Source organism: Lemur catta, unplaced genomic scaffold (genome assembly GCF_020740605.2).
Source record: "Lemur catta isolate mLemCat1 unplaced genomic scaffold, mLemCat1.pri scaffold_43_ctg1, whole genome shotgun sequence".
NCBI classification, from domain to species: Eukaryota; Metazoa; Chordata; class Mammalia; order Primates; family Lemuridae; genus Lemur; species Lemur catta.
In genome coordinates this window covers 1,717,014-1,739,099 of record NW_025423850.1, presented here as the reverse complement: position 1 = coordinate 1,739,099, position 22,086 = coordinate 1,717,014, and the positions used below count along the sequence as shown (strand labels likewise).

General features: G+C 46.1%; 1 protein-coding gene across 9 annotated transcripts in view; it reads right to left on the bottom strand.

Moving 5' to 3' along the window:
* The window catches only part of LOC123629799 (neurotrypsin-like), a 32,813-nt gene extending 11,657 nt beyond the window's left edge, over nucleotides 1-21,156 (bottom strand). The window contains exons 1-6 of one of the 9 annotated variants that reach the window (XR_006732262.1): nucleotides 20,892-21,154; nucleotides 19,787-19,992; nucleotides 17,090-17,168; nucleotides 13,700-13,772; nucleotides 9,177-9,788; nucleotides 8,051-8,681 (exon numbers count right to left, since the gene is read on the bottom strand). Coding sequence is in view for 1 of the 9 variants with exons in the window: in XM_045539182.1 (XP_045395138.1) it covers nucleotides 13,754-13,772; nucleotides 17,090-17,168; nucleotides 19,787-19,992; nucleotides 20,892-20,986 (399 nt within the window). In the remaining 8 variants the exon portion in view is untranslated. Of the gene's footprint in view, nucleotides 1-8,050; nucleotides 9,789-13,529; nucleotides 13,773-17,089; nucleotides 19,993-20,891 lie in introns of those variants that run through there. The other 8 variants (XR_006732263.1, XR_006732260.1, XR_006732261.1 and 5 more) reach the window with 8 other exon arrangements.
* Nucleotides 21,157-22,086: the final 930 nt, after the last annotated feature.

The window sequence follows — 22,086 nt, the reverse complement described above, 5'->3', positions numbered from 1 at the left end:
TGGGTGACCCTCCTTCCCTTCGCCCTGTTCCAAGCACGGAACACCCCCTATCATTTAGGCCTAACCCCCTTTGAGATTGTGTATGGTGCTCCTCCACCAGTAGTGCCAAAAATAACTTTTGGGGCTGCGCCTAAAGCCCCAAAAGAGGTGCTACAGGCTGTGCAGGCTCTACAGCGAGTCCAGGGCCAGATTTGGCCTGCGCTCCAAGCTTTTTACCAGACAACCCAAGAGGGGAAGAGAGAGGATACTGGGCACCTTTACCAGCCGGGAGACTGGATATGGGTGAAAAGGCATAATAACAAAACCCTAGAGCCCAGGTGGAAGGGACCTTTTCAGATTATTCTTATCACCCCCACTGCCCTAAAGGTTGATGGTGTGGCAACCTGGATACACCACTCTCACGTGAGACCTGCCAGCAAGGATGAACAAGAGCAGCAGCAAGATCAGTGGAGGGCCTCAGCAGATCCAAAAAATCCCCTGAAGACCAGACTGACTCGTGTGGCCCAGTGATAGAAGTGCCTGGAACAAAGATGCTTGTGGATTTAGAACAAGAAAAATGAGACGCACATGCGGGGGAATTGAGTCCCTCTACTGTGCATCCTGGAGATGTGTGACCACCAATGATAAAGAGTGGAAATGGCAGGTCCAATCTCTTCTCATCGAAATGTCTTTTGTCCGGCCGTGCTCACGAACCAGAAAAATCCCTAAGCTCACTGTCTGAGGTGGTGCTGCAAAACCGGAGGGGACTGGACCTTATATTCCTCCAACAAGGAGGGCTATGTGCGGCCCTTGGAGAAGAGTGCTGCTTTTACGCTGACCACACTGGAATAGTTAGAGATACTATGGCTAAAGTCAGAGAGGGACTAGCAAAGCGAAAGCGTGAGCGTGAACAAAGAGAAGGATGGTTTGAGTCATGGTTCAATAGCTCCCCTTGGCTAACTACTTTGCTTTCCACTATACTAGGACCCCTAATTGTAATCCTGCTCATTCTCACTCTCGGGCCATGTATCCTAAATAGGCTGGTTGCCTTTGTAAAAGAACGGGTTAACACTGTACAATTAATGGTTTTGCGACAGCAGTACCAGAGCTTAGAAATAAAAGACATAAGAGGCCCATAAACCAAATACGAGCAGGAGTGCTCGTATAAACAAAGAAAAGGGGGGAAAATGTAGAACAGGACTGAAACAACATTTTAGTTAATTCTGTGATGGCTTGCTTAATTTATAGCTAATAGCCAAAGTCCGCTTTTGTATACAAGGCCTGCTTGCCTAACTTATAGCTAACAGCCAAAGTCCGCTTTTGTATACAAGGCCTGCTTGCTTAATTTATAGCTAATAGCCAAAGTCCGCTTTTGTATACAAGGCCTGCTTGCCTAACTTATAGCTAACAGCCAAAGTCCGCTTTTGTATACAAGGCTTGCTTGCTTAAACGCTTGGTTGCGATAGAGAGCTAAAAAAAAAAAATATATATATATAAAAGACCTGTACTCCCGCTGCGCGGGGTCCCTGCCCATAGAAAGAGACCACTGCGTTGGTGCTCGGGGCTTGGACCCTAGTTCGAACTAGTCAATAAACTCCTTTGCCTTTTACAGCCTCAGTGACTCTGTCATTCTGTTCCCGGGGCCGAGGGAATCTGGCTCTAACACTAGAAATTTTCTCGAGCTGGGGGTTTATATCTCAGAACCATAAAGCACAAAATTTGACATTGAATATTGGATCTAACACTGTTCTGTAGTCATTTCTGTCCACATTTTTGGTTATTTCCTAAGATGGAAGTCAGTTGATGATTTCAAGCGCTTTTTGCTTCAAAGCGCCCGCTGACGACGGTGTGGAGAGGAGATGCCGGGGGTGTTGCGGGGCAGGATCCGGACATGGAGAAGCTGCATGTGGAAAAGCCCTGTCGGGCCACAGTCCTGGAGACAAGACGCAGAGGGAGCGGTGAGCCTGTAGGCGCGTGTGGCTCGGAGTCCCCAGGGGCCACAAGCTCCGAGTGGCTGTCTGTCCACAGGGAAAGGAGCTGGGGGAGATGGCTTTATTTCATGTTGTGGCCTTACTATATTCCAGATACCACGGGAAGCTTGGGGACAAAGATTGCAGATTTCCTATCGCCCCTGCTCTGGAGAGGTTCATGGCTGAGGTGAGCGGCAGGCACCTGGCAGAGCAAGGGCGGAGCTGAGCCGTCAGCTGTGTGATCTCCGGGTCACCCAGGCCCCCGGTCAGTCACAACCAGGGGTCAGCAGCCGCCCCGTGTGTTAAAACCCCTTCGGCCCTGGTGTCACGTGGGGTTTTTCTGAGTCCTGTTTGCTCTGCTTAAGATCCACGTTTATCCCGGGTTAAAATCATTCTGAGATGAGTCAGGGCCACCCCCGACGCCCCACCCCTGCTTGTCTGCAGTAGGTCCAGGTAGACATCCGCTGTGTTGTCACTTTCCTGCTTAACGCCCTTCGGTGACGCCCTTCCTCCCCCTCACCCCACACAACCATGTGGGTAGGTCGGTGGGTTCAAGTGTTTTGTGTGGCTCCTCCCTGACCCTGGAATTCTGCAGACCCCACCCCTCTCTCTGCTTCCCCCTCCTGTGACCCCTCGGGCCAACCCTGCGCCCCCTGGCTGTCCCCAGGGCACTCGCCACGGCGGCAGGCCCTCGGCTCTCGTGCTGGCGGAAGTGACCTGCGCCTGTCTGGCGACCCTCTGTGTTTCTTCTGCACAAATCACATCCCACCGGCTGTGCTCGCTGAGGCGTGTTTGCGTGCTTGAGCTACTCTTCCAGGCAATGAATATCTTTTTTATCCTCACCCGTGAATGTGCGCTGGGCTGGGTGGGGGACAGAAACAGAGAGTAATGGAGGGATAACTAGAACGCCTGTGAGGGAGAAGAATGCGACACACAGCAGGGGACAGAGCCTGTGCACTTGGAGAAACAATGGAGTGAAGGGGAGACCCGGCGCCAGAAGCAGGAGAAAAGCAAAGGGAGAAGAGGGAGCTGAGCAGAGAGGAAGGGCGGGGACGGGGAGGGTGCGGCCGCCAGAAGCAGAAGTCGTCCGCGCGGGGAGATGCTGCAGACTGAGAGGGGGGGTTAAGGAGTGACAGGAGCAGAGGGGGACCCAGAGCAGGCAAGGAGCTCAGCAGGCTGAGGGAGGCCGAGTTCAGGGTACGGCAGAGCAGGGGAAGAGGGACCAGGACAGGGAAAGCGCAGGGGGACAGAGACACGGAAGAGAGAGGCAGAAACACACGGAGTTAGCGGACAATTCAAACTTGGGAAGAAGGAATGACAGGAAGTGGGACAGACACTGCAACAGAGCGGGGGCCGGACACCCCGTAGGAGAAAGAGAACGATGAGCAGACGTGGGGAGTGGGAAAACGCAGAAATGGAGAAAGAGGGAGCGAAGGAGAGAGAGACATATAAGGAGAGAAAAAGAAAAAGAAACGAACTGGACAACGTACACGTGGACTCCAGCAAGACTCAGACGAGGCCTGAGAGAGCAGATCCCCAGGGGTGAGGAGTCCACATCTTTGCAGGGCACTGAGCAGAGGCTGTGTCACCATGAAGCTCTGGGGACATCACGCGGGTGCTGAGATGTGTGCCATCCAGCCCATGGACACGGGGACAGGAAAGACCCTACACCGAGCTTCTCTTTCACCCCAACTACTGAAGAGGGGCTTGGGCTGTGTATCCCTGGTGGGGGAGTGACCGTCTCCAACACTGGAAATGATAACTGATGACCGTGGAGCTCACTGTGGGAAGGACCGGTTTAGTGCTACCCTCTGTCCTGCTAGGGGCCTCCAGGACTTCTCTCCTGAGCTGCACCCCGACTGACAGGAAAGGTGCCCCTGGGCATGTTTTAGAGACCAGAAAACAGAGGCTGGAGACTAAAAACTTTACCCACGGTGACGCGGATTATCAGTGGGAGAGTGAGATTCTAAAACAAGATCTACTGAACTCTCAAATGTATGCTTTTTCCAGGGGTAAATAAAATGTGAAGCTGGATAAGAAGAGAACCTCAAAAACAATTTGAGAAGTAAGAATAGAATAAGTAAGGAAAGATGAAGCTTGGACCAGATGGGTCTCTGACTAAGGATTTGTATCAGTAGGGAACAGAAGCCACCTTTATGTCTGTTACTCAGAAAGGGATTGAATACAGGGAATTACACGCTCACACAATCGTTAGGAGGTTTGGAGGGGTGAGCATCAGCCCAGGGTTTCAGGAATGACTCTCAGCACTTCACAGAACGGACTCATTCTTAGGCAGCCATTGGAGCCAGAACTTTAATCCCCAAATCAGGAGTTTCCTGCCACCTCCCAAACTGCCTCTCAACCTCTCAAAGTGGGAGAATTAACACTGGAACACACAATCTTAAAGCTGCTTCTGCTTCGACTGCCTCTAAAATCCCAGGAACTTAGAGAGTGCTAGCTGCAGGGGACTCCAGGCAATGCAGTTTTTAGTCTTCCAGACTCTCCTGTATGGGAAGACCCTCCGGAAGGATGTAGCCAGCCAGTCAGCCCCACCCACCACCGGCCGGTCCCAGGTACTCGGGTAAACAGATGAGGGCATTTGTATTTATTCCAGAGGCAAAACCTGCTGACTGTCTGCCATGATTTCTCTCAAATTCTTCCTTTTTGTGCCGTTTTAAAGTTATTCTGCTTATATAGGGGAGAAACCTGCTCTTCTGTTCCTCAAGTGCTTTCTTTGGAAATTAAGATCCTTCTTTTATAGCAAAAAGGCTATGTCCCGGGCTTGCAGTCTGGTGCAAGGTCTTGGGGAGCCGGGAAGAGTCAGGGTTGGTGAGCCCCTAGACAGCCGGACCCCGCTGAGCACTAGCGCAGGTGGGCCGTGGCCACGGGAAACACCATCAGGCCAAGGGGAGGCTCCAGCATCTGCACTTGGGTCTTGGAGGTTGTTCCTGGAAGACCTTTACACAGCTTTCTGGCCTCTCCTCTTCACTCCACATTTTGCCAGGATCCCTGGAGGAGAAATGACTTCCTTTCCATGTTCCATGAAGTGACTTTGTCACAAGCAACTCTTGCCAGCCCTCCTCCCCATCTCCAATGCCCCCAGGGCTCACAGGACCAAGGTCCCCCATGGCCTGTCTATCCCTGGTAAGTGTCAATCATATTGTACAAACAATTGACAAACATAGGACATTTTATCAGACCCCATTTCCTTATTTCCAGTAGTATAAGAAAATTGAAGTCAAGGCTAGTTTCTGCATAGACAGGATGAACTTTAGGCAGGTGGATTTTGTCAGGCTCCATCTCACGAGGCTAAGCTTTCACTGGACCCTGCTTCACAGAGGCCCTGAGCAGGGGAGAATGCAGTTACTGGGACGGAGGGAGCAATCCCTCCCATACATTTGCAATCCCTAAAGGTTTGTAACCTATTAGGCTGTGGTTGTGCTGAGAATAAAACACAGTTTCAGTTCCATATAGAGCTGGCAAAACATTCAGGAAGCACAGTTTTCCAAGAGCTGAACTAATTATGCAACTGCGGCACAGCTCAGTTCGAGCTTCCTGTGGTCGTGGAGAAATGGACCGTAAGAAGCAGAATATTTTGTGACGGTTGGGGGCTGGCAGCAGAGTGGGCAGCTCACAGGAGGTGGGTCGCGACCCTTTAGCACAATCTGCTGAACAGGCTACATGAGCAACACAAAGACAGTCTCCACTGGCCTGTTAATCATGAGATGATTCTGGCTGGACTTGCATCTGCAGATACTTTCGAGAGGGATGTGGGAGCTGGGAGATCTGTGGCTCCAAAAGTTTACAAGAGCAGAAGACTCTCTGCCCGTGTGATCCATAGACGGGGCACGCAGGACGCAGCCAACGATGGGCAGAGCTGACAAAGGGGGGAGCAGGTGCAGAGTCACCGAATGATAGGCCACCTACAGCCTGTGACTTTGTCAACAAGATTGAAACTATAAAACAGTTTTGCATTGAAATTGCTCACTTTCAGACTGGTTTGGGTTTAACTGTAAAGGATAAACCTTGTTCCTGCTCTTTTGTGCATCAGAGATTTAGTTCGGGTGTAAATACCTTTGCTAGTACAGTCTCCCTAAAGGGACACAGTGTAAGAGTGGTCAGAGGTCAGACAGAAAAATCTCAAACTCATGGCTCTGCTACTTAATTGCGGTAGAACTGGGACAGGTTACTCAACTTCTCTAGGCTATAGTTTCCTCAATGAAAAAAAAAATCCTTCCTTAAAGGACAACTGTGAGAATAAGACAAAGTAAGGAACCAGGCAGGAGTTCTAGATAAGAAAATCTCTCATGCTAATAGTTGCTATGGTTACCAGACTTCTGAAAACCCGCCAGATACTGGGAATTCAGAGGCCCAGGGCTGGCTAAGGTATGGGATCAGGAGTTCAGCTCAACACAGTTTTAGAGTTCTAGCCGGGCATGGGATACAGTCAACAGGTGAAGTTCTACTGCTTCGGCTGAGACTCTGAGCTCTTCAGTAAAGAGCTCAAGGGGTGAATTCTGGAGCAGGGGTACCTCCTTTTCTCCACATTGCTTCCTTCTCGGGTCTCTCTCTCTCTTTCTCTCTGTCTCCTTCCCTCTCTCTCTCTCTCTCTCTCCCCCCACATACATATAGGTCTTTGCTTGTTAACAGTACAGTTGACCCTTGAACAATGCTAGGGGTAGGGGCACCAGCACTCCCCACACACAGTCAGAAATTCATGTGTAACTTTTGATGCCCCCAAAACAACTGATAGCCTACTGTTAACTAGAAGCCTTACTGATAACATAGGTGATTAACTATTTTGCATGTTATATGTATTATATACTGTATTCTTACAATTAAGTAAACTAGAGAAAAGAAAATGTTATTAATAAAATCATAAGGAGGGGAAAATATGTTTAGTATTCATTCAGTGGGAGTGGATCATCCTAAGGTCTGCATCCTCATGGCTTCACACTGAGCAGGCTGAGGAGGAGGAAGAGGAGGGTGAATCTTGCTGTCTCAGCGGTGGCAGAGGTGGAAGGAAATCTGCATGTGAGTGGTTCCTTGCAGTTCAGACCTGTGTTGTTCACGGGTCAACTATTAATCCGACCCAATCCTACCATCTTTATTCCCTTCCAGGTGTACCAGGCGCCATCACTGTGTGAACTTGTATTTGAGCGTGGTGTGTATGGGGGACTTGTCCTCGCTGTGTCAGTTCTCCAGGAAGTACACAGCAAGATGGGGTAAAGAGAGTGGAAGGCTCGTGGTGGGAGTAACGTGTGGGGAAGATAAAGGGGAGACAGTAGTCTGGATAGGGTGACCGCAGGTGGTGACACATACGGGACACTCTATCAATCCAAGGGGAAGCTCCAGAGCCAGCTGCCCTTCAAGGCAGCCCTACGGTGGGCAGGAGTAGCCAGGCCTGAGTACCCTGCCCTGCTCGGTGACTGGCTGGGGCTGCCTGGACGAGCGTGGCCTCGGCTCGCGTGGCTGCCCGGCAGCTGTCCGCTCCCTGAGCTCGTCCCGCCGCCCCGCATGCTCCTCCCCAGAGGGAGACAGGGCGCCCCTGACTGAGTGAGTCTTAGACCTGAGAGCTCCACGTGCTCACAGCTCCGTAGTGAAGACCATGACTCTGTCATAGCCTCTAGCACGTGCTCAGCAGTGTTTAAAATGATTTTCTTTAAGCCTCAAGACAACTTCAGAGATAATTTTTATTTTCTACATTTGAAAGGTGAGAAAACATAAGAGGTTAAGTTACTTTTTCCAAGTTCAACCAAAGGCTAGAAATAGCAGAGCCAGGGGATTTGAAGGTATGCAATGAAACAATCGTCCACGTAGAGTAGAAACTTGTCTTATATTCTTACAAAAACAGAGGGCACGCATTCAGCTTACCTAGAGAATGTAGGGATTTTGCCCTGGTCACAGTGGGGGGAGCAGGTAGGAGGAGAAGGGGGAGACAGGCTTTTGGACTAATCACGTGAATATGTGACACAGGTCAGGACAACGTCTGGCTGTAGAAGGACAGTTCATAACCGCTGCCTCCAGAATGTTGACCTGGACAGTCCACTCATATTAACATTCAGAAAGTAAGCACAGAGGAAAAGTATATGGTGGAGAGGGAGTGAGAGCGATTGCTCTAAAAGAAAAAAGATGGACTACATTTTGAAATAAAACTGGTAAAATTATTATCTGCAGAGTTAACAGTAATAAATAAAATGACAAGAATTAGAACCCAAAACTTTAAACACAACTTTGAGTGTCAAAAATATCTTCTCCAGATGCCTTATTTAATATGAATTTGCTGATCAGTTCGATTACCTTTCTGCAGTCAGTTGGGGCGTATTTCTACGGATAATGAAGATGAAAACAATGAGTCTTCCTTACGTCAGCCAGGATCTGCCCCACCGGACTCGTGGGACACGTTGCAGCCTCTGCCTCCATTCCCGATCCAGGTGGACAGGCCCAATTCTACCTCCAGGTTAGTTGGGCTTGCACTTGGGTTTCAAAAAGTGATAAAAATTTATAGTTCACTTTGAATTTGATAAGATTCCGGGTAGTGTCTTCAGAATTCCATTTCATTAGCCTGTCCAAGGACTTCCAGATTCTCAACAGTCCTTACCAAACCAGGAACTGAAAGGCCAGCCCTTTTTTCATACATTTACAGAGCAAACAGAACCTGTGTCGGTTTATCAACGAGACGGGAAAGGAAGTTTCTCTCTCAGGAAGCTCAAGGCGGAATTTTGATAGATCCTTAGAGTGCAAAGGGTGGTCATTGAAATTTTAATCTCTTCACACGATTTCATACAGCTTTACATACACATCCAATACTGAGAACCCACAGACACCGTGATCTCTTTCTTCCCAGTGGAGGGTATTTGTTTAAACCTCCTTCCCAGAAGAGCTGGGTTGCTGGACTGGCTGGGGCTGCCTGGGCTCACGTGGCTGCCCGGCAGCTGTCCACTCCCTGAGCTCGTCCCGCCGCACCGCACGCTCCTCCCCAGAGCGAGATAGGGTCGCCCCTGACAGTGCTCAGGCCCCAGGGAAAGAGGGACAACGTGACAATGGACGAGCTGAGCAGTGCTTCTCAGCGCCTCAGAACTCAAGGTTGATTTGAAAGATGGCTTCCGATCTGGGGTTGTCGTGCAATATTTGTGACATACTTATACTAAAAAAATATTGGTTGTCTGTCTGAAATTCAAATTTTTTACTTTGCATTTTATCTAAACATCATCTGTATTTACTTACATTTTGAAAGTCTGCATCGTCTCTGGCAGCCCTGCTCTAAGCACGGTCTCCAGAGCTGCAGAGCAGAGCTAAGGTGCCCATTTATTAATGTATGAGCTAGACAGTAAGGCAGAGTCCAGTAACCAAGCCATGGGGTCAGCTGGAGAGAACAAACAATGACAGATTAAAGGAAGAGATTTTGAGTTGTCGGAAGCAATAGAAGTTATTGACTGATCGGAACATGCACTGTGCAATATGATGGCATTTGATGAAGGTAGGACAGTTGCTAGAAAGGAGTGTCTAAGAGGTAGTACTGTTATTACTCCTATTTTTATTTTATTTTGTATATTTTTTAAGCCAGTCGATACTCTATTGAATGGGTGAAGAAACTGAGGCACTCGGAGAGCGGGTGACCCACCCCTGGAAACACCGGCTGTGGAGTGAGGGTTTGAACCGTAGTCCGCCTCCTGCTGCTGCGCCTTGCAGCCTTGGTTCTCTCTTCAGGACAGCTTTGCGCTTTTATTTACTTATAAAAATTTTAGGTGCTTAAGGACATCAGAAACTCCCTTCTGAAGACAATTCCTCCATGCACAGGTTAGGGACGATCCGAAAAGCCAGACTTATCAGATTCTCCTTTAATATTTGTTGATTAATAAAAGAAAGATATTGTTTTAGAAGAGGACGTTTTAAATAATAGTAATATGTGGCATGTTGGTTGTCTAAAAAAGCCAGAATTCATGAGTACTCTCCTATTAGTTGCAACGTCTTGTATTTCAGGAGCATCTGACTTCTAATCTATTCATGGGTTCATTAAGACCCTGGTTGAGCACGTGTGTGTCAAGCCCTGCACGAGACACTGGACGTGGTCATGGAAAGGTGCCGTGTGCATAGTCCCTGCTTTCTGGGAACCTGTCGTTCTCTTCCTGCCTTTTGTGTAGGGCTGGATTTTTCCTTTGTCCCTCCAGAGCCCACCAACCCTGTTATGTGGCCCAGAAGACCAGCCTCTTCCCCTGTCATCTTCTGAGATCTCTGCTTTTCGCTGGGCTTGGTCCGTAGCAGGGTGGAGAGAGGCTGAGCTTTCCTGCCTGTGCACTCTCTCAGAGACATTCGCTCCCCCTCCGGAGCCTCTGGTTCTGTTGGCAGCCCCTCTCCACAGCCAGAGCCCTGAGTTCTGGTAAGTGTCCCCGTCTCCTGGTCCCCAACAGGCTTAGAGGTGATAAGGGCCTCTGCTTGTCGCTTATCTCCGGGGTTTTGCTACAGGTTGTTGGTCTCCTTAATCCTGTCCTGGCTTTTCTAGATAGTCTGTCAACTTAAGTATTTTCGGTGACCCCTTTGAGTGCATCATCTCTTTCCCTGGGACCCTGACTAATGCGAGCATGGCAATCCCTCCTATGGCTACTGCTTTGCAGATTGTCCATAAATTCTGACCAAAACAATAAATAAATTTGATCCAAAGACAAAAACACTGAAGCAACGAAATACGCTTAGGAGAAAGTAAAACTACAGGCCAGGAGTAGTAGCTCATGCCTGTAATCCTAGCACTCTGGGAGACCCAGATGGGAGGATCACTTGAGGTCAGGAGTTCGAGACCCCATCTTTACCCAAAATAGAAAAAATTATCCAGGCATGGTGGCACATGCCTGTAGTCCCCAGCTACTTGGGAGGCTCAGAGAGGAGGATCGTTGAGCCCAGGATTTTGAGGTTGCAGTGAGCTGTGATGATGCCACTGCAGTTTACCCAGGGTGATAGAGTGAGACTCTGTCTCCAAAAAAAAAAAAAAAAAGAAAAGAAAAGAAAGAAAGAAAGAAAGAAAGAAACTAAAACTGCAATTGACATGCATGCTGACTGCGCACCAAGGAAAAGAGAGGCCGGCAGTGTCAGTACAGTGGACCCATGAACAACATGGGGGTTGGGGGTACTGACCCCATGCAGTTGAAAGTCCACGTATAACTTTTGACTCTCCCAGAATTTAACTACTAATAGCCTACTGTTGCCTGGAAGCCTAACCAATGACATAAACAGTCAATTAGCACATATTTTGTATGCTATATGCATTATGTACTGTGTTCTTACAGTAAAGTAAGCTAGAGAAAAGAAAATATTATTAAGAAAGTCAGAGCCTGGTGCAGTGTTGTGCACCTGTGGTCCCAGCTACTCAGGAGACTGAGGCGGGAGGATCGCTTGAGCGCAGGGTTCGGAGGTTACAGTGAGCTACGACGGTGCCACTGCACTCCAGCCTGGGCAACAGAGCAATAACTCATTTCTAAAAAAAAAATGTTACTAAGAAAATGATAAGGAAGAGAAAATATATTCACTGTGGAAGAGGTGGAGGTGGAAGAAGAGGCAGGAGAGGCAGGTGCAGTCAGGGTAAGTTTTATCGAGAAGAATCTGTGTAGAAGCGGAGCCACGCGGTTCAGGCTTGCACTGTTCAGGCTGCTTGTGTTGCACTGGTCAGCTACGCAGTGTGTTCCCGTTGCACTGACCAGGGCCCGCCCCACAAGGACTCGTGTGCATGATTTATCAACGCATCACGTACTCGCGTAGCCATGCAGAGAGCATCCCCTGCTAAACCACACGGTGCACACATTTTTGTAAATGTATCTTTTATATGCACGTATGCATTATCCACATCTCACATAAAGAAGAGCTAAAAGAACTGATTAGGTTTAGCAAGGAAGAAAGCCACTACCCAAGACAAATGACTGCTGTGTTTACTCAGACATTTCTCAGAGGACCAAGCATGCTTTGAGCTGCACTAAGAGATCTCATAAGGAATAAAGAAGGATGTTCTGGGGAAGAAGATTCTGCTTCTGTGGAAGGGAAAACTTTGTAACAGTGTGAGGTCCCAGAATAATTTTCCAGTTTAGCTGTGTGCTGTTTGTTCATAAGAATCACTTTGGATTTTGGTCGCATAATATATTCGATACTTAAAAGGAAATTCTATGAGCTCAATTACATGGCATAAGTAGCTTTTTAAAAAGGTTTGCTGGGTGGTCCCTGATAGCCTCTCGTAACGTAAGGCTTGCTTTTTTTTGTTTTTTATCTTTTTTGGTCATCTGTTAAGAGACTTAATGGGAAACGGCATCTCACTAGAAATGCATAGGAGTTAATAGTCTTTTGCATATTACGTGTTTGTGATATTAAACAAAAAATAACGTACAGTGTGTTCACATATATAAAAGTGGCGGAACACTGCCTGGCTTATAGCAACTGCTATGTAAGTGCCTGCTGGTATTATTGTTGTTGTCGTTGTTCTACTTTGATGACATCTTGTCACATCACAGTTCTAGTTCCAGCGGGTCAAGCGTCACTCCTCCAGCAGTGGCTGCGCTGCACCTGCCAACAGCACGGCCACCCCCAGCCTTTCCCTTCCCAGGGGTGGTATGTATTGGCTGTCAGTACCCCCATCCCTGTGGGAAGTCACATCTGGTCTCTACTTCTACAAAGACCCCGAAAAGATGGAAAAGGAAGGGCAGGACACTGCTGAAAAGGCGGTGACCAAGCAGGAGCTTCAGAGCATGGCCTGCCCGGCTCTCGAGTTTCTGCCCATCCGCCAGGCCCGGCTGCCGGTGCAGTGGGGCCAGCTGCAGCTCCGCCACCTGGGCCGCGACGGGGTGCAAGTAGCCCCAGATGGCCACACGGGATTCTCCCACAGAAGCTGCCTCCTGGGCAGATGACGGAGATGAGACTGAGGGGAAATCACCATCAGTCTCTGCATAAAAACAGAGTGCGACTCTGTGTCGGGCAATCACAGTGTGCCCTCGATCCCACGCAACCGCCGGTTACAAACACTGTCACCAGTAACTTTAAACTAGACCCGACTGTTCAAGCTATAAATTAGTTGTTAAAGCTTAGTTATTTAATAATTAAGTCAGACATTTCTAATTTTGTACTTTTTTATTTCCTCAAAATGTTTTCAAGTTGTTGTAAGATTCTGATTAACTTCTTGGTCATTTTCACAGAGCATAAGGCTTATTTTTATTTTTGGTTCATGTCAAAAGGTAACTAATATTGTCATTGCACTTATCATTTTTACATACATAACTCATTGCAGTGGAAAAGACCTGAGAGATTTCTTTCTTTCTTTTTTTTTTTTTTTTTGAAACAGAGTTTCGCTCTGTTGCATGGGCTAGAGTGCCGTGGCGTCAGCCTAGCTCACAGCAACCTCAGACTCCTGGGCTCGAGCGATCCTCCTGCCTCAGCCTCCTGAGTAGCTGGGACTATAGACATGCGCCACCATGCCCGGCTAATTTTTTTCTATATATATTTTTTAGTAGGCCAGATAATTTCTTTCTATTTTTTTTAGTAGAGACGGGGTCTCGCTCTTGCTCAGGCTGGTCTTGAACTCCTGACCTTGAGTGATCCACCTGCCTCAGCCTCCCAGAGTGGTAGGATTACAGGCGTGAGCCACCGCGCCCGGCCGAGATTTCTAAATAGAAGAAAACTCTGAGGTCGTCCCTCCCATATTGTAGAAACATTGCTTCTTTTAGATATGAATCCATATTTTTATCAGTTTGAAAGCAAAATATGATGTAATTGCCCACCTTTGACATGACTTTAACCAGGAAGCTTGTCCCTTTTTTAAGTCTTGAAAAAGTTCATCCATAGCAAGAAATCCTTCAAGAATAAAAATAAAACATCACTTTATTTAGGTTCAATTCAACCAGTACTTGTTGATCATTTATTATGTATTAGGCACAATTCTGGGCTCTGTAAATTCAGAGATGACTGAAGTGGCCCTGTCCTTAAGAAGTTCACTATTTCTTCCTGAAATGGGAAGCTAGACAAGGCATTCTAGAACAACGTGGGGAGTTCTTTAGCTGAAGCCTGGTATACAGAGTTCTGACAGAGCCCCAAAGGAGCCTGATGATTCCTTCTGAAGGGAGCTTGGTCTTATTTGGTTACATGCCTGTCCCCTTTAAGAGACTAGACTCTGCTTGAGGACAAGGACCATGGATTCATTGCTCTTTATTCCTACTGAAAGTACAGGGCTCAACTTATCTTTTTCATAGAAAAGAAAGAAAGAGACGGAGAAAGAGAGAGAGAGAGAGAAGTAGAAAGGAAGGAAGGAAGGATGTTATTTGCTAAATTGTGTATTCCCAAAATTCATATGTTGAAGTCCTAACCCCAGGTATCTCCTAACCCCAGGTATCTCAGAATGTGACTCTATTTGGGAATAGAATCCTTAAAGAGGTAATTAATATGAAAGAGGTCACAAAGGTGGGCCCTAATCCAATATGACTGATGTCCTAATAGGAAAAGGCAATCAGAACACAGATGGACACAGACACACACAGAGGGATGACCATGTGAAGACACAGGGAAGATGGACATTTACAGGCCAAGGAGACAGACAGACCTCAGAAGAAACCAAGCCTGCTAACATGTTGATCTCAAACTTCTAGCCTCCAGTACTGTGATACAATAAATTCTTGTTGTTTAATCCATTTGGTCCATGATATTGGTTATGGCAGCTCTAGTAAACTAATACAGAAAGAAGGAAAATAAGAGGTGATTCTTGAGTCAAACACCAAAGAGCAAATATGATTTTTCCAAACTGGAAAAGGAAAAAGGAATGATTAATTCTGTCCAGAATAGGAAAAGAATCAAGATTTCACAGAAGAGATGACATTTGAGCCAAGCATTGAGGGGTTGCCAGAATCTGTCACTTGGAGAAGGAGAAAAGAGGTTAAAGCATAAGAGGAAGAGGGACCTTTTCACAAAGAACCACACGCACTTGGAAAATGGGCCCAGCAGGCTGTCTGGGCTGTGAGTTTGAGGTGCAGGGGTAACAGGAGATGAGTTGGGCAAGTAGATTGAAACCGGACTGTGGAAGACCAATGGTCGACCACGAAGGGAGTTCGCATAGTAGAAAGAATTGATCAGGTCTTTAGATTAGAGACAGACACCAGGAAGGGAGGAAGGGAAGGGTGAAGAGAGAGCAGGAAGTTAAATAGCATCTGTCATAATGGTGCAGACAGAAGGGTAGGAGGTTCTGAAGTGGACAGGGAGCCATAGAATTGAAAAGTTGAAAGTCAGTGTAACATTGTGGGTAGAACCTCTACAAGTGATTGACCACAGCAGAAGCTGTGTCCAAAAATAATACTAAGATTCTGAGTTGGTAAAGAGAAGAGGACTATACCAGGGTCAGAAATACAAAGTCGGGAGCAGGTCTTGGCTATGGTTGATGGGAGGTGATGATTTGATTTGAGATGAGATGTATGACAAAATCAATGTGTGTTGCAGTAATTAGGAGAGATCTAGAAGGGAGAGCTTCACCCTGTGACAGGGGGATTTAATGGTATCTGGCCCCCCATCAAGCCACGGAGGCCACATCACATCAGAGCAGACCTCCCATGTCTGGCTGTGTCCCAGGCTGAGTTGTAAACCACTAATGGACACACTGTGCCTTCTGTGGCCCCAACCCTGCTGACTTCTGCCCTTGAGTTCCCACATATCACATTTGGCTGTCATCTCTTCTTACAACGATCCTTTCCCTGAGAAAGAATAGGCTCTGTAATGTGCAGTAACAAACACCCCCAAATCTCAATGGCTCAAAACAACGATGCTTCATTTCTTGTTCACATGACATGTCCATGTCATCATTGTCCTTCCTCTGGGTCCTGGCCATGGAGCCACTGTTCACAGTCATCATGGCACAGGGAAGAGAAAGCTTGGCAAAGCCTCCAGGGCACTTGAAACTTCCATCCCAGGGAGGCCCAAGGGGAAAGAGGCACCTGCCTGTGTGGACGCAGTCCAGACGGTGCATGTGAGGAGGCGGCCTTGACCTCCCAGCCCTCACAGTTGCTATGCCCTTCCCATGTTCCTTCCCAGGAGCATGGAAGCCCTCCGCAGCAGAGAACCCTGGCACATGCTACACTGACCCAGTGATCAAGGCGAAGGCGTCAGTGATCAGCTATGTTGGGAGTGTGACCCGAGAGGCCATGACAAGAAGGCATCTGACCTCTGTGGTCTCCCCCACAGACCCGCAGCCTTCGTCTACTCACAGGGACATCAGACTGAGCACATTCTACAACGCGCTTGCCCGGGATGCCTCAAAGCTGCCTAGGTCACCAAAACAAGGAAAGCCTGAGAAACTGTCATGGAACAGAGGAGGCTAAGAAGAGATGACAGCCAAATGTGATATGCAAGGGGCTCTGTGGAATCCTGGAGAGAAAATGGACATAAGGTGAAAACTAGTGAAATCATTCAGATAACGTGTGGAATTTAGTTAATAGTGATGCTAAGTAAGATCGGTCCCTTAAGTATGACAAAGGTAGCCTGGTAATGTAAGATGTGACCGCAGAGGGACTGGGAAAGGGGTGTGTGGGAACTCTATGTACTGTTCTTGAAACTTCTCCGTAAGTCAAAAGTATTCTTAAGAAAAAAAAAAGAGATGGCCGGGCACGGTGGCTCACGCCTGTAATCCTAGCACTCTGGGAGGCCGAGGTGGGAGGATCGCTCAAGGTCAGGAGTTCGAGAGCAGCCTGAGCAAGAGAGAGACCCTGTCTCTACTAAAAATAGAAAGAAATGATCTGGACAGCTAAAAATATATATTGAAAAAAATTAGCCAGGCATGGTGGCGCATGCCTGTAGTCCCAGCTACTCAGGAGACTGAGGCAGTAGGATCGCTTGAGCCCAGGAGTTTGAGGTTGCTGTGAGCGAGGCTGACGCCACGGCACTCTAGCCCGGCTGACAGAGCAAGACTCTGTCTCAAAAAAAAAAAAAAAGAAAAAAAAAAGAAGAACAGGGTCTATATAAATTAAACACAGGTCAAAAGACAGTGTGATTATCAGCGCAGTCTGTATTTAGTTTAGAAAATAAAATGAATGAAACAAATCCCTTCTATAATAATAGAACATGCCTAGTTTGTAACGCTGTATGTATATAAATAATTCTTTAATATGGAAAATCTGCTTCAAAGAACCTTTTACCTTAAAGAATTTTTCCCACCAATGATCCGCTTCTGCCGACGGTGCAGTAACCTCAGCCCACAGACAGACGCCAGGGGCCCTGAAGGAGGAAGGTCAGGAGTTAGACCCTCGCTGCTGATGGAGGGGTAAAGGCACAATAAGTGTTGTACTCCCCTGATGCTTCCTCCTCTATGTCAAAATCCCTTTCTCTGCAAATTGTAGGATAACTTTTCCTATAATGAAGATAAAAAGTGTCCTCATTCGACCAAATGGTAGCAAGTTGCAAACACATGGGAAATTTTATGAGGTTTTAGCTCCAAGGGGTTTTAGGGCTTCTGAGTTGTGTGACCCCGTCTAGTGCCTTGTCCTGGTCGTGTCCTGCTGCCAACTATAGAAGCTGTCCCGGAGTTCAGGAATGTCAAACAAAATAAGAGAATGGCAAAGGCAGTAAGGGTCTAAATGACTCACTTTCCAAATGCACCACTGTTCCAAGCCACAGATGAATATGTAACTCAAAGGAGCAAACATTCCCAGGCTAGAATTCCGATCTGAATTTACGTTTACTCGGGGTATTAACGTATGAAAAGGGTTTGCTAAGCCAATTTAAGTGGTCAACTGTATTGATGGGTAATACAGTCAAACTTCCCCAGGTAACAGACTTCTGTCAGGAACATACAAAAAAGAGTTCAATGAAAATGACATGCAAGGTGGTGTAAAAAAGAAGGGCAAATCTAACAGATATGACCAATTTTTAAAATAATTTTAGAAAGCAAGAGAATGTATATAGAGGTACTTTGCTTCTTTGGTTAAGTACGTGTGGATCAGGCACAGATACGCACTGTCTTTCCATTTGCGTAAGGACAGAAGGGTGGGCATCTTGCCAAGAACACGAGACCTCATGGGGACTAATGGTCCCCCATGATACTCAGGTAGAGGAGAGCCCAGTGGGGAATTAGCAGTCGTTATTTCTTGATGGAGAAAGAGGTCCGACAATGTGTGCCAAGATGACTAATTTGCCAAATGATCTCAGAGGCATGCTGTCAAATTGTAACTTCAGCTCTTAGAATATGAGTCCTCTAGATGACACTGCATATTATAGGATATTAGAAAAAAAACATAAGTTTCCAATAGTGCTCCAAGTTGGCTAAATGTATATGATGCCAAGAAAAGGAATGATGTAACAGTGAGCAAGCAAAACCTGAAGTTGACATCACTCTGAGACAAAGCACCAGATTGCAAGAGAATAAAATGTATTTAAACCCACAAACTGTTATAAAAAATAAATAAAAAGCAAAATGAAGTTCATTTATAAAAGGACCCCATCAGATGACCAATGACCAATGACTTGAGTTTGAATCACCTTATAGAAGTCACCAGTCAAGAGTGTGAATATCAAATCAATCGGTTCCTGAGCCAGTTTCTGTAATCTAGCTAGTGTAGCAGGAAATCTTTTTACTTGAGGTCTGGCAACATTGTTATAACCATGGAAAGGAGTCAAAATAAGTATTGCCACAACTCCAGAAAGGCATAAAAACAAACACATAAACAATGAAGAAACAAACCTACGGTAGCTCATCTTTTAGAATAGGTTTACATAGAAGTGTAGTAAAATATTTCACAGTTATTGAATTTTTATATTTTATAACTACTTCAGGGATTTGACATAATCCAAAGAATCAGTTATATTCAATTTGTAAGTGTAGTTTAAATTATTGAAGGGAACTTAATAATCAGAATGTAGAGAAAACTGTCTTACCAATTCCTATGTGTATGTATATGTATATGTAAAAAAATAAAGCACAAGGAGTTGTCAATGTTCTGTCTACACTCAAAAGCTCCTCAGATAGTGAAGAATCATATTAACAACATCCAGAATGCTCTAAAATGCTTAAAAGAAAAAAATGTTTTTAAACGTAAAAAAAAAACCAACATCCAATTCATTTATTGCATTCATTTATTGCACTGTCTTTGGCAGTTATTAAAAGGTTTTAGAAAAGAATAATACTCAAATACTTAGATGTACCTGATCTTAACAAAAGCCAATGGCACAAAAATATGAACTTTCAATGCAGACAAAGAGATGACTGTTCTTTTCAGCAAATGTAGCAAGACCTTATCCTTACAAAAAATTATTTTAAAAAAATTAGTAGGGCGTGGTGGTGCACACCTGTAGTCCCAGTGACTTTGAGAGATTCACGTGGAAGGATCGTGTAAGCCCAGAACTTGGAGGTTGCAGTGAGCTGTGATCACAGCACTGCACTCCGGCTTGGGTGACAGAGAGAGAGACCCTGTCTCAAAAAATAAAATAAAAAAAAAATATAACAGAATAAAATAAGAGTGAAGAAGTGCCTTTGTTGGATTCATCTCTCTATTTCCATTGCTTTCCTTTTTAAGACGGAAATATCAATTCTGGATCTTCAAGGACAGCTTTATTTCATCCAAAGAAGGGAATATAGGAACCGTTAAGAATGTACAAAGGGGGTGATCCCAGGGATCACAGTTTCTGGAAATCCGCTCCTAGCCCTGAGCATGCTCTCTCTGCAAGCCCCACCTGGGCAAGTTTGCCAAGAACCACTGCTCTAAATACTACCACCAGGAGCAGGCACTGACTGCATACGTTCTTGCTGCACGGGACTTATGTCACCAAAGCCCTCCTTGGAGTAACGAGGTGGGGGTCAGCATCCTGTGGCTTGCTTAGGGCCCCAGAAGGCGGCTCACCTTTCTTACTGTTACCTGACGCTTTCTTGCCAGAATAATCGCAAATAACGCCTGCATCCTCGCTGTGGCGGCAGTTGTGTCTTCCGATGTCCTGCTTGATGCAGTCAGCCAAGGACCTCTCATGTCCTGTGCACTTCACGTTGTCCACGTGGATGGGTCCTGCTCCTTCCCCAAAGTAAGCCACGCCTCGTGCTCTGGCGGGGCCCCTGCAAACAGAGCCTTCTTAGGCACACGGAGAGTCAGTCCATCACGCGTCTGAGCAAATCACAGCCTGTGCCCCCGTTCCACGTTCTCTAATTTTTGCATATTAAAATTAGCCTCTGCATGTGCTAAAAACCATTTATTTCATGACTGTCAAAAAAAGAAAAAAACCCTAGCCTGTAATCCTAGCACTCTGGGAGGCCGAGGCAGGAGGATTGCTCAAGGTCAGGAGTTCAAGACCAGCCTGAGCAAGAGTGAGACCAAGACCCCGTCTCTACTAAAAAAATAGAAAGAAATGATCTGGACAGCTAAAAATATGCAGAAAAAATTAGCCGGGCATGGTGGCGTATGCCTGTCGTCCCAGCTACTCGGGAGGCTGAGGCAGGAGGATCGCTTGAGCCCAGGAATCTGAGGTTGCTGTGAGCTAGGCTGATGCCACAGCACTGTACCCAGGGTGAGAAAGTGAGACTGTCTGAAAAAAAAAATTTTTAACTAAAAATAAGTAAATAATTTAACTTTAAAAAAAGAAAAAAATAGAAATGCTTAGTGATGGAAGATTCCTGTGCCCAAAAAGATGCTTCTAAAGTTTCTCTTAGAATTAAATCTTTTTTGTGTAAAACTCATTTAATGATATTAAATAATAATAAATGGTCATTGGATCAAATTTGCATTTGCATTGTATCAAATATTGTATCTTACGTGACATAAGGTTTCTCATGATAGAAAAATTTGCATAGACTCTACCTGTTACTTTGTTATAATTCTGAATCAAATCAACATGCTACCAGTATTTTCAGCTGAATAATATAAACGAATTTTAGATAAGAAGTAACTCATTAGAACAAGCACAAAAAAGTCAGAAATGGGCACCAGTAACCACCACAAAGAACGAAACTTTCCTTACTTAAAGCCAAGCTGCCGACAGACCACAGCTGCGTCCTTGTCACTCCATCCATCGTCGCAGATGGTTCCCCACTGGCCATGGATAAAAACCTCCATGCATCCCTCCTTCTTGTTTTCTCCATACACCAGTCAGAGAGGAAAACCTAGGCCGCCATTCGAGAGCATTAGAACAGCTGAAACAAGCATGAAGCATGAGAGACTCAAACTCCTGGGCTCAAGCGATCCTCCTGCCTCAGCCTCCCGAGTAGCTGGGACTACCAGCATGCGCCACCATGCCCGGCTAATTTTTTTCCATATATATTTTTAGCTGTCCAGATCATTTCTTTCTATTTTTAGTAGAGATGGGGTCTCGCTCTTGCTCAGGCTGGTCTCGAACTCCTGAGCTCAAGCGATCCTCCCACCTCGGCCTCCCAGAGTGCTAGGATTACAGGTGTGAGCCACTGCGCCTGGCCTTTACAAAATCTTAATATAAAATATTTGGGAAAGCTAAAAAATCTCTGGGTATACAGTATCTTTAATTATATATCTCAAATTGATTTCTAGCAGTTTTCTTTAATTTTTCCTGTAACATTGATATAATACACTATTTTTGGAAAATAATACTATCTCTTAGAAAAAAGACAAAATATAGCATAACTACAAATTAAAAGTCTAATTTTATACTGTAAAACTGAGTAAGAGGCAACCTCACTGGGAAAGAAATCTTTGCTAGGGCTTAACACTCTGAAGTTTAGAATCTGTGTCATGTTAAAGTGAGAAGTCCGGCCGGGCGCAGTGGCTCACACCTGTAATCCTAGCACTCTGGGAGGCCGAGGCGGGTGGATCGCTCAAGGTCAGGAGTTCAAGACCAGCCTGAGCAAGAGCGAGACCCCGTCTCTACTAAAACAATAGAAATAAATTATCTGGACAACTAAAAATATATATAGAAAAAATTAGCCAGGCATGGTGGCACATGCCTGTAGTCCCAGCTACTCGGGAGGCTGAGGCAGGAGGATCGCTTGAGCCCAGGAGTTTGAGGTTGCTGTAAGCTAGGCTGATGCCACAGCACTCACTCTAGCCCAGGCAACAGAGTGAGACTCTGTCTTAAAAATAAATAAATAAATAAAAATAAAAAATAAATAAAGTGAGAAGTCCACGTATTTACCCCCCAGAAATTGCCTCTCACTCACACAGGTGCTAACTGTATTCTTACCAGA